Below are 18746 nucleotides of genomic sequence, written 5' to 3'. Positions count from 1 at the left end.
GGGACAACAAAGGTGAGAATGATGTCTTGCTGTCTCTTTTTCTCAGGATTATATTTTGCCACAAAATACCTCCCACCCCCCCACCAGTAAAGATGAAAGAAATAACTTGCATTTATATAGCAACCAACTATCACTGCAACAATACCAAGTGTTACCAAAAATAAATAAAACATTTAATTAAGGACTTTTATTCCGAACCTCCCTCCAAATGTGGATAATGGTAATGTCTTTCCAGACGTTGTTACTGTTTACATAAACATGGCCCTATTTCAAAGAAGAGCTGGGGAGTTTCCTCTGGTGTCCTGGCCAATATCCCTCAACCAACCATTGGCTGTAAAGTGCTTTGGGATGCCCTGAGGTCGTGAAAGGTGATATATAAATGCATGTCTTTCTTTCTTTTCACATCCACATTTCAATAACAAATATGAGTTTCACTGTTTTTGACTTGTAAAAGATCCTCAGGAAACTGTTTCACTTTCTGCCCCTTTTGATTGGGTCAATGTGAGGGAGAGATAATGCAGACAGTGACTAGTATCTGCTTACATTGGGAGCCAACAGATCAGAGCGGAGGATTAGGGACACCCAGAGAAAGAAGGTTTTAACATCATGGGAATCAACTGCTGCTGGCCATTTCTGGGTAAAAATTATTCTTAAAATATTTTTCCAATTATCTCTCTTCTCTTCTCTTCTTGTCTCCTCTCCTCTCCTCTCCCCTCCCCTGCCCTGTCCCTTTCCCTCTCCCCTCCTGAAGGCACTGACTCCTGACAGTTATGGTTCCACAGATGCCAGCAGTCCTCTGGTGCCTTGCTCAATTGACCGTTCTTCAAGGATGGGCCTAGAAAGTGAATTTTGCAAGGTATTCAACCATGCAGGGCACCACAGCCCCCAAATCCTGTGCTCATCTCATGTTTGCCTAGAGTAACTGAATGTTGACCTGGGGCAGGAATCGTGGTGAATTTTCCTCCTCTTTAGCTCAGGACAATTGAAATCAAACGCAGCGCTCCAATAAATACCCCAGCTAACTCAGTGGAGACCAAGAATCAAATCTAGTCTTTGTGGGGCAAGTACTACATTGGACAGGGTCTTTACATGCTACATTGTCCCATCAAGTACACCTCAGTCAGGTACAGCACAGGTTAGATACAGAGTAAAGCTCCCTCTACACTGCCCCATCAAACACTCCCAGGGAAGGTACAGCACAGGTTAGATACAGGGTAAAGCTCCCTCTACACTGTCCCATCAAACACTCCCAGGGAAGGTACAGCACGGGTTAGATACAGAGTAAAGCTCCCTCTACACTGCCCCATCAAACACTCCCAGGGAAGGTACAGCACAGGTTAGATACAGAGTAAAGCTCCATCTACACTGCCCCATCAAACACTCCCAGGGAAGGTACAGCACGGGTTAGATACAGAGTAAAGCTCCCTCTACACTGTCCCATCAAACACTCCCAGTTCTGATGTTTCTCTCTCTCACAACACTTGCCTTGTGGCCTCTCTGAGTGAGATGGCCAAATCACTGCCCGGAGTCAGGGCCAGTTTCAGTACTGTGGGCCAGTAGTCACTTGCGTTGATGATGGGAACGAAAGCCGAGAAAGAGTTTTATTTTCAGCATTGACGGTTCCTCGGCTATGGGAGCTCGACATTAAAAAAAAGTTTTGAAATTTTAAGTGGTGAGGCAAGTGTAGGAAATATAAGAATGAGCAGAATTAATTTGTTTCCCCAGGACGTTCCAATTATTGTGAAATTGTGTTGATCCCACTTAGTCATCGAATGCACTTGATGTTGGCAAGGATAACAAACCACTTTTTATCTTCACAAACAAAGTTGTAGCTGGCCCGTGAGTTCACTAAAATTGCCCTTAAAGGGGAACTACATATTACTGACTTGACCCAGAAGGCAATAGGGACAACTTGCATTTATATCACACCTTTAACGTAGAAAAACATCCCAACAAAGGGAGATACCTGTACACTTACTGGTGTTTCTCAGTTACCCCTTCTTTTCTTGTTTTATGTTTAGAACTGCAGATTAGGGGCAGCCAGAGAACAGTCATTGTTGGGTTGAAATCGCACCGTGGGATATTAGTAATGAACTTATGCAATTCCTCTTACCGCTATTGGAATGAATTTTTGAAATAAGTTGGCTGACACCTTTGCTAAAATAGCAGGCAAAGGAATTTCATATGAGCATCTTAACATTCTAATGACTATTATCGTGAAGCATGATTTTATCCCATTTCATGGAATCATAGGATCATACAACAGAGAAGGAGGCCATTCGACCCATCGTACCTGTGCTCTTTGAAAGAACTATCCAATTAGTCCCATTCCTCTGCAAATTTTTCCTTTTCAAGTATTTATCCAACTCCCTTTTGAAAGTTATTGTTGATTCTGCTTCCACCACCCTTTCAGGCAGTGCATTCCAGATCATAACAACTCGCTGCTTAAAAAAAATTCTCCTTAACCCCCAATGGTTCATCTTAAATCTGTGTCCTCTGGTTACCGACCCTCCAGCCAGTGGAAACAGTTTCTCCTCATTTACTCTATCAAAAATTTTCATAATTTGAACACCTCTATCATATCTCCCCTTAACCTTTTCTGCTGTAAGGAAAACAACCCCAGCTTCTCCAGTCTCTCCACATAACTGAAGTCCCTCATCCCTGGTATCATTCTGGTGAGTCTCCTCTGCACCCTCTCCAAGGCCTTGACGTCCTTCCAAAAGTGTTGTGCCCACAATTGGACGCAATGCTCCAGCCGAGGTCTAAACCAGTGATTTATAACGGTTTACCATAACATTTGCAGAGTACTCTGTTACGTTTTGCTTGTTTTTAACTTTTTTTTTGACATTCTCTCATGGATGAGTCCCAGAACTTTATGTCCCAAAAACCGTTTTCACTGGCCCAGATAGCTTGGTCTATATCTGGAATCCCCAGGGATCAAGCAGAGAACCTTCTCCAGTTTATTTCAGCTATCGGTTTTACCAAGTACTCTCACATGTTTGGAAGGCAGAAAAATTAGCAAGGCACTAGATCTTGTTTTAGTCTTTAACTGCCAAACAATTTCTTTGAACAGTAAAAGAACCCGAGAATAGTAACAGTAATGCAACATATATTTGTACAGTAGTTGTCAAGTTTAACTGGCCTCCTGTGTGGTAGAAAATATAAATAGTTTGTAGCTGCTGTGCTAAACTATAACATGAGTTCATTTTCTTTTCTCACCCTCTATGGATGCCATCTGGAATGACCATCTCGCTGTGAAGGCTTCAGATAGACTCTCTGAATTGAAAAAGACAGGCTGCTAAAAACCTTCAAAAAAGGATGCAGTGAATTTAAATTTTGTTAAATTCAGCAAGAGCTGCCATTTAAAAGTATATTTGAGCAAATAACACAACAGTTGGTATTTGAATTGAATGGCTTAGCATTTCCCTTAAGCTTCCGCCCAACACAATTCGGCAACAATTATATCGGAATGAGCTGAAGTATTCTTCTGTGAGGGAAGCTGATTTTTTAATCCCCTGTGCACCATGACAGAATTAAAGAAACCAGCACCATACTAAATCATAGACAAAAAATGCTTCATTTTTGTCTTGCAACTCTCCCATGACACCATGAAACTTCAGTCAATTGATGGATTGACCTATTTGTGCTATTTTCCTTTTAATTGCTATTCCTACACTGGTAGTGCATTGTAGTAATTCCATGAAATGTCTTGAAGGCAATGTATCATATAGGAACATAGGAACAAGAGTAGGCCATTCAGCCCCTCGAGCCTGTTCCGCCATTCAATTAGATCATGGTTGATCTGTCTCTTAACTCCATCTACCCGCTTGGGTTCCGTAACCCTTACTACCCTTGCCTAACAAAAACCTATCAATCTCAGTTTTGAAATTTTCAATTGACCCCCCAGCCTCAACAGCTTTGTGGGGAAGAGAGTTCCAGATTTCCACTACCTCTTTGTGTGAAGAAGTGTTTTCTGACATCACCCCTGAACAGCCAAGCTCTAATTTTAAGGTTATGCCCCCTAGTTGTGGACTGTCCCACCAGAGGAAATAGTTTCTCTCTATCTACCCTATCAAATTCTTTAATCATCTTAAACACTTCAATTAGACCACACTTCCATAATGGAATACATTTGTAAATTTCTGTATTCCCACACTGCGGTGGATAATTCCCTAATACAGTGAATCACATTAATGTCCCCTTAAACAGGCAGAAGGTCAGGTTAGATGCTGGCTGAAGGTTTTGTCAGTGTAGTGATCTTGCTGTTAGGTAGTTAAATTATATTATTTACAGTCTGCTCCTGATAATTCAACATCATTTTGTATGCTAACAATTTGAAAGATGTAATGATAAATGTCAGCCATGGCTCAGTGGGTAGCAATCTTGCCTCTGCATCTGAAGATTGTGGGTTTAAGCCCCACTCTGGAGACTTAAGTAAATAATTAAGGATAACATCAGTGCAGTAAGTAGTTCTCCTGGTGTCCTTAAAGGCTTAAATTATGAGGGCCAGCTGCATAAACTTGGGTTGTATTCCCTTGAGTATAGAAGGTGATCTAATCAAGCTTTTTGAAATGATAAAGTGATTCGATGAGGTAGATACAGATACTATTTTCTCAGGTGGGCGAGTCCAGAACAAGGGGGCGTAGCCTTCAAATTAGAGCTAGACAATTTAAGCATGAAATCAGGAAGCACTTTTTCACACAAAAGGTAGTGAAAACCTGGAAAACTCTCCCCAAAAAGGCTGAGGGAGCTGGGGGTCAGTTGAAATTTTCAAGACTGGGATCGATAGATTTTCACCGGGTAAGGGTATCATGGCTTATGGAGCAAAGGAGGGTAAATGGAGTTGAGGTACAGATCAACCATGATCTAATTGAATGGCGGAACAGACTCAAGGGCCTCCTCCTATGTCCTGGCCAACATTTATGAAAATCTGGCAGGCTCCACCCCGGGTGGCGATCTGCTTCGCCAGGTTCCCGCCCATGCGGTGAAGTTGAAAATTACGTCCTCCCACCGCTCCCCGCCACAGTGCTCTTTCAAATCAAAAATAAAACTAAACAATCACAGTCAGGAAACATTGAGTTTAATCAGCAAAATCATTCTGGCAGAAACAAATAAGATAAGTCCTGGGAGTTGTAAAATTGAATTCAATAAATCTGGTCATTTGGGATTTGGCACCAGGAAAAATGACCATGGAAGTTGCCATTTTGTTGTAAAAACCCAACTGGTTCCCTAATGCCCTCCAGCCACTCCTACCCATTCTGGCCTACATGGGTGTCTAGTCCACACCATGTGCTTGACTCTCAATACCCTCTGAAGTAGCCTACAAACCAGTCCTTTTTGTAGTATGGAGACCAGAACTGTACACAGTGCTCTACGTGTGGTCTAATCAAGATTCAATACAAGGTTAACACAACTTTCCTGCTTTTCAATTCTATTCCTCAGCCCCTCCTCCTCCCTCTTTGGTACCTTGTTTACCCATCTGTAAGCGACTCTGGTAAATGGTAAAAAGTTAAAAACAGTGGATGTCCAAAGGGACTTAGGGGTTCAGGTGTATAGATCATTGAAGTGTCATGAACAGGTGCAGAAAATAATCAAGAAGGCTAATGGAACGCTGGCCTTTATATCTAGAGGATTAGAGTACAAGGGGGCAGAAGTTATGCTGTAGCTATACAAAACCCAGGTTAGACCGCACCTGGACTACTGTGAGCAGTTCTGGGCACCGCACCTTCGGAAGGACATTTTGGCCTTGGAGGGAGTGCAGCGTAGGTTTACTAGAATGATACCCGGACTTCAAGGGTTAAGTTACGAGGAGAGATTACACAAATTGGGGTTGTATTCTCTAGAGTTTTGAAGGTTAAGGGGTGATCTCATCGAAGTTTATAAGATATTAAGGGAAACAGATAGGGTGGATAGAGAGAAACTATTTCCGCTGGTTGGGGATTCTAGGAGTAGGGGGCACAGTCTAAAAATTAGAGTCAGACCTTTCAGGAGCGAGATTAGAAAACATTTCTACACACAAAGGGTGGTAGAAGTTTGGAACTCTCTTCTGCAAACTGCAATTGATACCAGCTCAATTGCTAAATTTAAATCTGAGATAGATAGCTTTTTGACAACTAAAGGTATTAAGGGATATGGGCCAAAAGCAGGTATATGGAGTTAGATCACAGATCAGCCATGATCTTATCAAATGGCGGAACAGGCACGAGGGGCTGAATGGCCTACTCCTGTTCCTATGTTCCTATAAAGGTCCTCATCAGTAAGAAGAGATAAATTGCTTCCCACGACAAACAGGGAAAGCGACTGTAAAGTGACGACAATATGGCAACATGAGGTTTTACTGGGTTCAACCCTAATTTTGGAATTCATCTTTTGGTAATTATTGGGGGTAATTTTGACTTTGGGCGATAGCGTAAATCGGGTGATATTGGATCAGCCGCCCATTGACTTCAATGGAAATGAAAATCCGGAGAGAAGTACATATCGGCTGATCTGATATCGTCCGTTTTACATTATCGCCCAAAGTCAAAATTATCCCCCTTTGAGTTTAATCAGATTTAACAACAACTTGTATTTATATAGCACCTTTAATGTAGTAAAACATCCTAAGGCGCTTCATGGGAGCATTATTAACCAAAATTTGACACCGAGCCGCATAAGGAGATATTAGGACAGGTGATCAAAAGCTTGGTCAAACAGGTAGGTTCTAAGAAGCGTCTTAAAGGATGAGAGAGAGGTTCAGGGAGGGAATTCCAGAGCTCAGGGCTTAAGCAGCGGAAGGCATGGCCATCAATGGTGGAGCGATGAAAATCGGGGATGCACAAGAGGCCAGAATTGGTGGAGCACAGAGATCTCGGAGGGTTGTAGGGCTGGAGGAGGTTTTAGAAATAGGGTGGAGGTGAAGCCATGGAGGGATTTGAAAACAAGGATGAGAATTTTAAAATCGAGGCGTTGCCAGACCAGGAGCCAATGTAGGTCCACGAGCGCAGGGGGTGATGGGTGAACAGGACTTGGGTGAGTTAGGATAAGGGCAGCTAAACCTTAGATCTCAACCCTAAGATCAGAAGCCTTAACTATGAGAGTCCCAGGTTCCATCCCCAGTCTCAATGAAGATGGCAGAGGAACCACTAAATTAGCCTCAGCGTACCTGGGTGATGGAGCAGGAAAAGAAGTCCTGTTCCGGGTCTTTATTCAGTGACTACAAATTTGTGACTCTGCACATCAGGTGAGGAAGCTATCAGCCTCAGCTGTGCTGCCTCCCATGGTCGAATAGGTGACACTCAATGTTAGGGCTTGCACATGAAGAATGAGTGAATAACTGGATTGTTTCTGTACTCCAGCATGAGTCAACACTTTCAGGAGAGGAAGAGAGAAAATTGGAACAAAAAAGTCTAACTGTTTAATTTTTTTCTCCTAGTGGCCTGCTGCTGCAATATTTTGAGGCCATGTTCAGCCCACGCTATGAACTGTGGGGCAGGGTATTACTATGATCCTTATTGGTATTGCTTAGGTAAATGTTAAACAAGGTCTGGTGACTGCTGTGTGATTGAAGTCAAAGTGAGTAAGGACGATCATTCAGCAAAAAAAAGCAACACTCTAAAAGGATAGTTTTCTCCTGAGTGTGTGTGTTTGTGTTTTTGTGTATATGTGTTTGCGTATGTGCAGTTGTGTGCGAAATTGCGTTGTGTACATATATTTGTGTGCGTGTATATGTGTGAGAGGGTGTGTGAGTACGTGTGTGTATATGTGTGCATATATGTATGTGTATGTGTGTGTATGTGTGTGTGTGTGTATTTTTTGTGGGTGTGGGTGTGTCTGAGTATGTGCATGTGTATATGTGTGTGTATAGCTATGTGTGTATATATGTGTGTGTGTATACGTGTGACATTCACACGAAGGCCTGGGGTTTATACGAGTCTGTAACCTAATGTACAATTGAATGTTATTTGTTCAGTGACAGCACCATACCACTTGGTGAATCAATTCTCTCAGCTTCCCCGTAGCGTAGTGGGGACATGCACTATGAAGTGCGGTTCTGATCGACACAGTGTGCCAAGGTCCCTTAATTGTGCTGACAGTGAGGACATTACCATTGGCTTCAGTATCGCTGGGCGACAGAGGGCAAAAATCTGCCCATTAGGGAATATACACCAGGTTGGTGTAGGACTGGAGTCACATATAGGCCCAGACTGGGTAAGGACGGCAGGTTTCCTTCCCTAAAGGACATTAGTGAACCAGTTGGGTTTTTACCACAGTCCGACAGCTTCATGGTCACTTTTACTGGTACCAGCTTTTTATTAACAGATTGGTTAAACGGAATTTAAATTCTCAAACTGACATGGTGAGATTTGAACTTGCATTCTCTGGATTATTTGGCTAAGGCCCTTTGGCATAGTCCCTGTAGACCCGTGCGTTAAGGCACCCCAGCCTGTGCTGTCAGTTTCCGCCGGGGTGGGGGGGAGGCCTGTTTGATGAACGACCTCCTTCCACCTCAGAACGGCCCGTGACCTCTGAGCGAGCGGGGTCAGTACGAGGCCATTCCCCCCCGTCGAGAATGTCCTCGGCCACAACCTCTTTGCTGCTGAACGTCCATCACTCCTGGTAAAGGAGCCCTTACTGATCCGGTGGTGCCGACAGCTGCTCTAGCGGCTGGTCAGCGTCACATTTCCTTCCCCACCCTTCTGCCGGCCGCCCAAGATATGCCCATAGTACTGTGGGCAGCTGCCTCTCGTATGTCAATGAGGTGACCTCCCCCTAACCCAGTGAGGTCAGGAGCGGAGGTCAACAGCGCGCATTCTGCCACACTTAACCCCCGTAGGGCGGATTTACGCCTTTATGGGACCCCTTTTATCCAATTGCTTGTTTTGACTTCAAGAAAGCGAGCCGCAAAATTTTCTGGCACAAAAATCATGGATGGCAGGGGGAAGTAGGAATGTGGGGCATAGCTCTGCTCTGCCAGGTCTCTCCATCTTTCAGGCCGTGATGCAAAACTCCGATGGAGGGGAGTTCTTCTTCCGACCTGCCCCCACCTCTGCCTTGATGACATTGTAAGAGGTAGGACTGGTGGAATGATGTCTCCCCCACCCGCCCTCCCGCCAGCCTCGCCTATAAATTGCCTTCGTATGTGAGACAGGCGTACTCACTCTACAAGAGGCATAAGGTGGTCGGATAATGCCAATCCCAAATGGTAATCAATCTTAGAGCGATCGTTTGCTGTTCGGAAAGCGACAACTAAATTTAGTTCTTGTTCCTCAAGCTCTTGGGACCAGTTCGGCCAGATCGGCCTGTTCCCCCTCCCCCATGATGGATGGCAGGGGGCCACTCATAGATTTTGGAACCCCCTGCAGAGCGGACTCCCAGGGAGTACGGTGAATGGCACGGCTGCCTCTATGCCAAAGACCCATCCCTGGGATTTGGAACGGGGTCAGAGCTGGGGAAGTCTGACCGGCAGAAGTTCTGTCCCGTCGCACTTCCGGGAGCTAGGCCATGTATCCTAGCTACAGATAAATATAAGATGATCCATATTGGTGAATGCATAGGTGATGAATGGTTGTCGTTTAGCTAAGGTGATGAAGCAGCAGGTTCTGGGTGTGATTTTGAAACTTTTAAGCCCACTCTCAGACATGACCACATAATCCAGACTGACACTCTAGTGCCGTACTGAGAGGGGTCAGCTTTGTTGATAGTCCCATCACCTTGACGAGAATATTTAGAAGCAGAAAAGGCCAGCGTTTATGTAAAACACCAGAAAAGCACTTCACGTACAATTAACTACTTTGGAACGTAATGGCTTGTTATATCGGCCTTTTTCAGTAATTTTCCAGATTTTAATTTTTTTAATTCATTCTTGAGCATCGCTGGCGAGGCCGGCATTTATTGCCGATCCCTAGTTACCCATGAGAAGGTGGTGGTGAGCCGCCTTCTTGAACCGCTGCAGTCGTGTGGTGAAGGTGCTCCCACAATGCTGTTAGGTAGGGAGTTCCAGTATTTTGACCCAGCGACGATGAAGGAACGGCCGATATATGTCCAAGTTGGGATGGTGTGTGACTTGGAGATTCCCTTTTCTTGTGGATAGAAACCACAACCTTTCTTTGGAACATCAAGTGTATTCATGCCCCAAACAGAATCCTAATCACTTTCCTCAGGCGGGCAGCTCCAAGTTGAGTTGTGGGTTCCTGGCTTTGTACAACAAGACCATCTCTCTCTTCTTGCCGTAGGAATTTGGTGTGAATGCCAACCTTACCTGCTGCTCTACCATTAGTGGCACAGAATTCACTTAATCTTAAAATTAGAACTAGGCCATTTAGGAGTGAAATCAGGAAGCACTTTTTCACACAAAGGGTAGTGGAAATCTGGAACTCTTTCCCCCAAAAGGCTGTGGATCAATTGAAATTTCCAAGACTGAGATCGAAAGATTTTTGTTAGTTAAGGGTATCAAGGCATATGGAGCAAAGTTGAGTAAATGGAATTGAGGTACAGATCAGCCATGATCCAACTGAATGGCCGAACAGGCTTGAGAAGCAGAACACCCTGCTGCTGTTACTATATTCCTACCTTCTTCAAGGCTTTCCATCTGTGCAGCATACTCTATAGTTTTTCCATGCCCCAAACAGATGCGTCCTTGCCATCCTGTTGAATCAGATGCCAACTCACTGTCGTGCTTTTTCCACCCAAAAGAGGATGCCATCATGGGTTTGTTGCAGAGCACTGGGGATGTCACTCACCAAAACTATGCACATAGCTAGAAGGAGACCTGCAAGACAAGACAATTATGCAGGCAGAGAAGACCAAAGAGATGGCAAAAGATGGCTGTACGATGGGCAGTAATGCCCATTTGACCATCTCTAGCAACAGAGTGCATGTCAGACAACTTTGGTCAAGGACTGTGCACAACCTTAGACATGAGGGCGACACTTGAAGATGAGAGCCAAATTGAGGGCTATGTTGTACTATGGGTCAATTCTAACTGTGAACAAGGTCTAGACTGTTTCATGTAGAACCCCCTGCAGCCACCAGCAAGGAGCATTTCAATCATTAATTTGAGGTAAATTCAAAACAAGGTATTAAAGGTTGGTGTGCAATCTGTGGTCCTCACACAACATGTCACAATACGCCTGGACCCTTCGACTGCACCTGCAACAGAGGGTTTAACTCATCCTCTGGGAATTTTAGCTTTACTGATGGGACAAAGTGTGAAGGTAAGGAGTTTACACTCTCAGGTGCAGCATCTTCCCTTGTGGCTTCTACTTTTGGATTATTTTGGCGTAAGTTGTCATTGTCGGTGTAACACTTTCTGTGCCGTAAAATCCGACGGCCAGGAATTTCCGTGTGGATTTTACTGTTCTCCCACTGGAACTTTGATGTAATCAATGCTGAAATTATAGTGGATTGATGTGATTTTTGTTCATCTTCGCTGAAGATGTGGATGAATGTGAGGACAAAGATGTGTGCAGCAAGAATACAACATGTCACAATACAGTTGGGAGCTACTACTGTATCTGTAAGCAAGGATTTTACACAGAGCCTGGAAAAACCCACCTCACCTGCAAAGGTAAATGAATGATTGATACTAAGAGAGCTGTATATAAGGAGAAACGTGAGGGGGGGCAGCGTAGGAGTTAGTTTGAGCCCATTATTGGGTCTAGACTCGCCACTGCGCGAGCAGCACGCACCTGAATGGAGAGGCCTGAGGACGAGGAAATTGGGCCTCAGGCCTCATCTACACCTTCAGGGCATGTTGCGCCTCCACAGGCAGCTCGCCTCATGAATTTCAGCCCGCCCGCAGTGGCCCGCAGGTAGGTTCCGGGTCGGGCAATGAGGGAAAGTGGGGGGGTGGGGGGCGATTGCCAGGACTGTGGATTCAGGGGAGGAGGGGGTGGGGAGCACTCCTACACCTTCTGGGTCCACAGAGAATTTAAACTCACCTCTAGTTGGCGGTCACAGGGGCTGCTGAAGAATCCTGCTTCGGGCCGCCAGGTACCAGTTTTACACAGGGGTCCTTCCACTGGCATTCGGCCCCTCATTAAGCTGATTAGTTAGTGTGGTTTGCACCCGTTTTATGCCTGAAAAACAGTTTCTACCCTGTGGTGTACACTCCTTCAAACAGGAGTCAGCTTGGCTCAGTTAGTACCACTCACACTTCTGGATCAGAGGGTTATGGCTTCAAGTGCCATGTCAGAGCCTGAGTGTACAGCCTAAGCCGACGCTCCAGTGCGGTACTGCGGGAGTGCTGCATTGTTGGAGGAGCGTCCTCATGTTAAACCAAAGTTCAGGTGGACTTTAAAAAAACTGTTGTAGGAAGATGGGAGGGTTTACAGGTGAACACTGAGGTAGACAAATCTCTAACTATTGTAATTTCTACACCAGAGCGACCTCTGAAAAGCAGAAGAATTCCACCCTTACACAATGTAATCCGAAGCATTCACAGACCCTAGAGCATGTACGTGACCCGTATTGTCCTATTTCCGACATCCAGCTGCACTGTTTTTCCAGTTCGCAAACCAATTTTCCTTTTACATAGAATTAGGTAGAATTTACAGCACAGAAACAGGCCACTCGGCCCAACAGGTCTATGCCGGTGTTTATGCCGGTGTTTATGCTCCACACGAGCCTCCTCCCATCTTACTTCAACTCACCCTATCACCGTACCCTTCTATTCCTTTCTCCCTCATGTACTGATTTAGCCTTCCCTTAAATGTACCTATGCTATTCGCCTCAACCACTCCACGTGGTAGTGAGTTCCACATTCTAACCACTCTCTGAGTAAAGAAGCTTCTCCTGAAGTTTTTCCCAGTTTTCCTTCTGCCTCTCCTGAAGCCGCTGCCTGATGTTCTTTGGCGAGAATGCGTTTTGCTTGAACATTCCTCTCACTTCATTTGCAGAATTTTCAAAGTTTGGAAATAAAATAGAGGTTTGAAGTGATGTTGAGTTTTATTTAATTTAAAAATGCAGACCATTTTGCAGCACCTAGTAATGTTCTGTAACTTTGCAGGCTATTTTCAGTTTGTTTGCCTACTTGATCACAAGATAATTGCCGATCAGAAAGGCCATTCGGCCCATCTTAATTCATCCAGCCAATGACATCCTAATGCCCCCCACATCATATCATCGAATTGTTCCTTCAATGGTTCCGGGGTTTTGCCCCGTTTGCCCTCTCAGGTGGATCATAAAGTTCCCAGGGCACTATTTGAAAAAGAGGAGGGCAGTTCTCCCCGGTGTTCTGGCCGACATTTATCCCTCAACCAACACCTAAAAACAGATTAACTGGTAATTTATTTCATTGCTGTTTGTGGGGCCTTGCTGTTTGCAAATTGGCTGCCACGTTTCCTGCATTCCTGCGTACTTCATTAGCTGTAAAGTGCTTTGGGACGTCCTGAGGTCGTGATAGGCATTATATAAATGCAAGTCTTTTTTTCTTTATTTAGACGGTACTTGCCCATCTGTCCCATGCTAATGAGGTGCGCTATCACTAACTCTGTGAACTCCAGTGGGGTCAGTGCTGGAGGGCACCATCAGGCGCGATCCTAACATCACCACTGGAATTTGACCTAAAGGAACTTTAGGGCCTTTATTTTCAGACGTTGTAAAGTCTGTACTCAGGGTTTTTTTGGGGGGACTGTTGGTCATCTTTGGCTAGTTTTCCTGTAACATTCATCAGTGGGAAGGGTTGTTGTTAAACTGTTCTGTTCCTCTTTCCCATTGTCCAGTCAAAATCGGTGGATGCTGAGTTTTGCTCCATGATGAAATCATAGAGTCATAGAAGTTACAACATGGAAACAGGCCCTTCGGCCCAACATGTCCATGTCGCCCAGTTTATACCACTAAGCTAGTCCCAATTTCCTGCACTTGGCCCATATCCCTCTATACCCATCTTACCCATGTAACTGTCCAAATGCTTTTTAAAAGACAAAATTGTACCCGCCTCTACTACTGCCTCTGGCAGCTCGTTCCAGACACTCACCACCCTTTGAGTGAAAAAATTTCCCCTCTGGACCCTTTTGTATCTCTCCCCTCTCACCTTAAATCTATGCCCTCTCGTTATAGACTCGTACTTTCCTTGACGACGTCTGTCAGAACTTTAATGTCACAGACGATACCCAGGTAAGGAATTACAGGCCCGACATTTTTTTTTGATGCAAAAGTGATGCAGTTCTGGTGTAGAGGGCCAGAATTTGGGGCGTTATTCAGATACATACTGGAGTTCCACCCATTCCAAACTACACACCAAATTCCGGTCGAGTTGGCTGCCGGCAGAAGTTGCGCCCACACCCAAAGCCGTACATGTTTGGAAACAACAGGATGATGTGGGCCAAAGCCACTGTCTGTCATTTACACCAGGGTTGCACCTGACTTAGGTTAAGCCTGTAGAAAAGAGGGGTACGTTAACTGCATGACTTGTCAAACCAGGAAATGGCTGAGTTCACAGGCTTTCACTGCCCACAAACTTTGTCTGAAACATCAGCTTTGACTGAAGTGATTAAAATCGTAGAATCAAACAGCACAGAAGGAGGCCATTCAGCCCATCGTGCCTGTGCCGGCTCTTTGAAAGAGCTATTCAATTAGTCTCAAGAAGAATAATCTCAGAAAATTAGAAACTGTTCACAACTGTGCAGCTGAAAGGATTGGCAGTTTCTTTTGGCAGTTTCAGATAAGTCTTTTGCTTCCTACTGTTCTGTCATGAACCCCTACCATGGACATCCCATATATATATCCTTATAATGGAGGCAGAACAGGAGCAGGAGGAAGAGGAAATGAGAGAGGCATGCAGGAGAAGGCTACATTAGAGGGGAAGAAGACCAACCAGGAGACATCTTCTCATTGGTGTCTACAGACCACACCAGCGATATCTCAGAAGAGTTCTGTTTCAGCAGGCAATGGCTCAATAAGGAAGCCCGTCCCTCCTGCTCCGTATTTCTGCTCCAATGTCATGCAAATCCGGGCTCCTTGAAGTTTACCTCCCGTTGCAAACTGACCACCAAACATGCTCTCAATCACAAAGCGACAAAGAGCAGACTTACTTCAGGACTCAGCACTCCGTATCACAAAGCGTTTTTACTTCCAAATATAATTTACAACGTGCTTCTTATTACCACCATGTCAGAGCGAGCCTTTGGCTCAGCTGTAGCCAATCCCGCCTCTGAGTCAAAAGGTGCAGGGTTCGAACCCCTGCTCCAGACGGTCCCGGCTAGTGGAGACCGGAGCTCCAGACGGTCCCGGCTAGTGGAGACCGGAGCTCCAGACGGTCCCGGCTAGTGGAGACCGGAGCTCCAGACGGTCCCGGCGAGCGGAGACCGGAGCTCCAGACGGTCCCGGCGAGCGGAGACCGGAGCTCCAGACGGTCCCGGCGAGCGGAGACCGGAGCTCCAGACGGTCCCGGCGAGCGGAGACCGGAGCTCCAGACGGTCCCGGCGAGCGGAGACCGGAGCTCCAGACGGTCCCGGCGAGCGGAGACCGGAGCTCCAGACGGTCCCGGCGAGCGGAGACTGGAACTCCGGCTCTGAATTCTGTGTTGACATGCAGCAGTATAGGACTAACCACTGTATAGGGCTGGTGTAAAGATGGCTACGGCCATGGAGGGATGGTCCACGCCTGTCAGACTGTTAATCAGCCTGCGAATCCTTCCACTATTTCACACTCTTCTCCAAGAGAAGAGTGTGAAGATACAACAGCAATTACCATGCTTGCCCCCGGTGACTCTTAAACCTATCCTGGTGCTGCAATCAGCTCAGAAGGAGGCCATTCAGCCCATCATGCCTGTGCGGGCTCTTTGAAAGAGCTATCCAATTAGTCCCAAGAAGAACAATCTCAGAAAATTAGAAACTGTTCACAGCTGTATAGCTATGGCTCAGTAAGGAAGCCCGTCCCTCCTGCTCCGTATTTCTGCTCCAATGTCATGCAAATCCGGGCTCCTTGAAGTTTACCTCCCGTTGCAAACTGACCACCAAACATGCTCTCAATCACAAAGCAACAAAGAGCCCTTGTCTCAAGGCCCAGGAGTGTTCTTCACCAGGCTTTGTCACCATTGCCGGTACGAGGGTAGCCTGCTCCTATATCCTGACACGTACATGAGCAACCATTCAAGCGGTTAGCTAGGAAGGTCAGGAGAGAGGATGGCATCATTTGGGAGACTCTAGCCGTGTCACTTGTTCTGGGTCCTGGGTCTGAGTGCCCACTGATCAGCTGCAAGGCAGACCTGATGGTATCAGTTAGACCCTGCCGACCCTGAGAGGTGTCTCCCCACCCACCCCCCCACCCGTAGCCGCTGCTTCCCAAAGGCATAACGGCAGCACTGGAGGAAGCAGGCAACCTGGGCAATAAGGATAGCAGCCAGATCGAAGGAACGAGTGGCAAGCGTCAAGGAGGTGGACATCAGTGCCTTGTAACAGAGATATGGAGCAGGAGGGAGGAGTTGTTTAGGGCCGCGGTTTGGAGACCCACCAAGAATTATGTGCCATGCTGTGCCATGTAATACTATGTTATGCCATGTTATGCTATGTTGTGCCATGGAGTGCCATGTTATGCTATGTTATGCCCTGTCATGCCATAGTTTGCCATGTTGTGCCATGGAGTGCTATGTTGTGCCATGTTATGTCATGTTGTGCCATGTTGTGCCATGTTGTGCCATGTTATGCTATGTTATGCCATGTTATGCCATGCTGTACCCCATCACAAGGAACAGAAAAGGGTGGGGCTGATTTTTGTCTTGTCACTGCTATCCTGTAAACCAGTGGGGGAGGGGGGGGTTAGCCAGATGAAAAATTACAAAAAACAAAGTCCCACTGACTCACAGTTTGAGGTCAGCCCATTCCGATTTTCGGGTGGACCTTGATTTAGGTGGGCAGCATTCCCAACAGAAGCAGACAGGGGCCTAATTAACATATGCAAATAGGGGTTAATTGGTTCAGTTTTCATGTCAATCAGCGCTGCCACTGCAACTATCTCTATGGGGGAGCTATTGAGTCGGGGAGGGGTGCTTGGGGGTCAGCGGAGGTCTCAGGGGTTTGTAAGAGAGAGGAAAGTTAATCTCAGTTATTGAGGCAGAAATGTAGGTTAATCGGCAGACACCGAAAGGTGGGGGAAAGGGGGAGAAGAGAAGGATTGGGAGGGGACGGGGAGAGGGGGGGAGGGAGTGGGAAAGTGAAAGGAGAGAGAGAGTGCAAGAGTGGGAGAGGAAGATTGCAGGAGAATCAGAGGAAAGGGAAAGAAAGAGAGGGTGGGAAGAGGAGGGGAGAGAGACAGAGAGGAGGAAAGGGGAGAGAGAAAAGGAAGAGGAGAAGAGGGGAGGTAGAGAAAAAGAGAATGGGACAAGAGAGAGAGAGAAAACAGATTCAATAACTTATGAAGCAGTTTTTTCTTATCCTTAGGTCATCACTGAATTTGCAAGTGGCCTTCTTAATAGGAGTTCACTGTTGGAGAACACGGAGACAACTCAATGGCTAGAAGTAGCAGAGGCCATCTTAGACCTCTTGGAGAACATGGCAATGGCTGTTGCTCTGACTTTGCCCAATCCGGGAGCAAAGACGATATCAGAAGAATCTTTTGGTAAAATATTATTCAGTAAAAATGTTAACTATCTGCGTCACTAGTTGTTGGGTTGACACAGGAGCATTCTGTGAAATTGTCTTGCAGTTAGGGGAACACCAAGAATAATGAACAGAACAACTGTTCTGTTAATTGCTTTTAGCTACTGGAATTTTTCAATATTTTCAAGAAATCAGTTTTATTGGTCTTAAAGTTCCTGAGCGTCAATTGGCACTTTTATTTTTTAAAAATGTAAGCAATATAAACGATTAAAATGTTGATACTTGATATAAATCTTGGAAAATATTTCCTAAAACTGTGTCTGAGGAGCAAGTGGAAACATTAAATGCTATAAATTAGGAGAGCAGTTAGGAAACACTTCTTCATGCAAAGGGTGGTAGAAGTGTGGGACTCTCTCCCACAAAAGGCAGTAGATGCTAGCTCAATTATTAATTTTAAATCTGAGGTCGATAGATTTTTGCTAGCCAAGGGTTTTAAGGGATATGGAGCCAAGGTGGGTGGATGGAGTTATGACACAGATCAGCCATGATCTCATTGAACAGGCTCGAGGGGCTGAATGGCCTCCTCCTGTTCGGATGTTCCTATGTTCCTAAATGGTGTGGTACCGAGTCACACAGATGAGGCAGGCCCCAGGTTGAGAACATGTGTTTACCTCATCTCAGCAGCAATGGGGCTGAGGAGCATCAATGTCAGCCAGAGTCCCTGCTCCTGGTGGCCGCACAGTAACGGTTGTTGGAAGGAGCACGCGCGTGAATATTGTTTGAGGGCGGGCTTGGGCTCACTGCACAGCCTGCCTCCCCTCCACCCCACCCCCAAAATCAAATAGTTTGCTCATGCTCAATGTTCACATTAACATACATGTCAGCCGTGGCTCAGTGGCAGCATTCCCGCCTCTGTTATCGGAAGGTCATGGGTGCAAGTCACACTCTGCTTCACAGGCACTGCCATCCTCCCAGATTACACCCAAGCGGTTATCCTCCAAGAGTATCTCTAGACTGTGGGTGTTGGCAAGCTATTTGACCTTGGGGACCATTGCAGTTGAGCCCTCTCCTGTTCACACGCATCAGTCACACGTTTACATACTTTCCACCTGATAGCGAGGAGGAGCAGGAACCCTGGTTCATTTATTTCCTCCCAATTCCGGAGGCACTGAGACCAACTGTGGCACTCCTACTGCTGCCCTGACTGAGATAAGTTATCTCAGTTAC

At 45.9% G+C, this 18746-nt stretch overlaps 1 protein-coding gene across 1 annotated transcript in view; it reads left to right on the top strand.

Annotated features, from left to right (window-relative positions):
* Positions 1-18746, top strand: part of LOC137304241 (adhesion G protein-coupled receptor E2-like) — a 39737-nt gene that overhangs the window by 5494 nt on the left and 15497 nt on the right. Inside the window, 7 exon segments of the mRNA XM_067972796.1 lie at positions 11058-11195; positions 11417-11548; positions 11729-11792; positions 12364-12436; positions 13704-13746; positions 14042-14097; positions 17361-17538. Coding sequence (XP_067828897.1) covers positions 11058-11195; positions 11417-11548; positions 11729-11792; positions 12364-12436; positions 13704-13746; positions 14042-14097; positions 17361-17538 — 684 coding nt within the window.

The sequence above is a fragment of the Heptranchias perlo genome, chromosome 37 (genome assembly GCF_035084215.1).
Source record: "Heptranchias perlo isolate sHepPer1 chromosome 37, sHepPer1.hap1, whole genome shotgun sequence".
Classification (NCBI taxonomy): domain Eukaryota; kingdom Metazoa; phylum Chordata; class Chondrichthyes; order Hexanchiformes; family Hexanchidae; genus Heptranchias; species Heptranchias perlo.
Note: the sequence above shows the minus strand (reverse complement) of the source record. Positions and strands in the feature narration are given on the sequence as shown.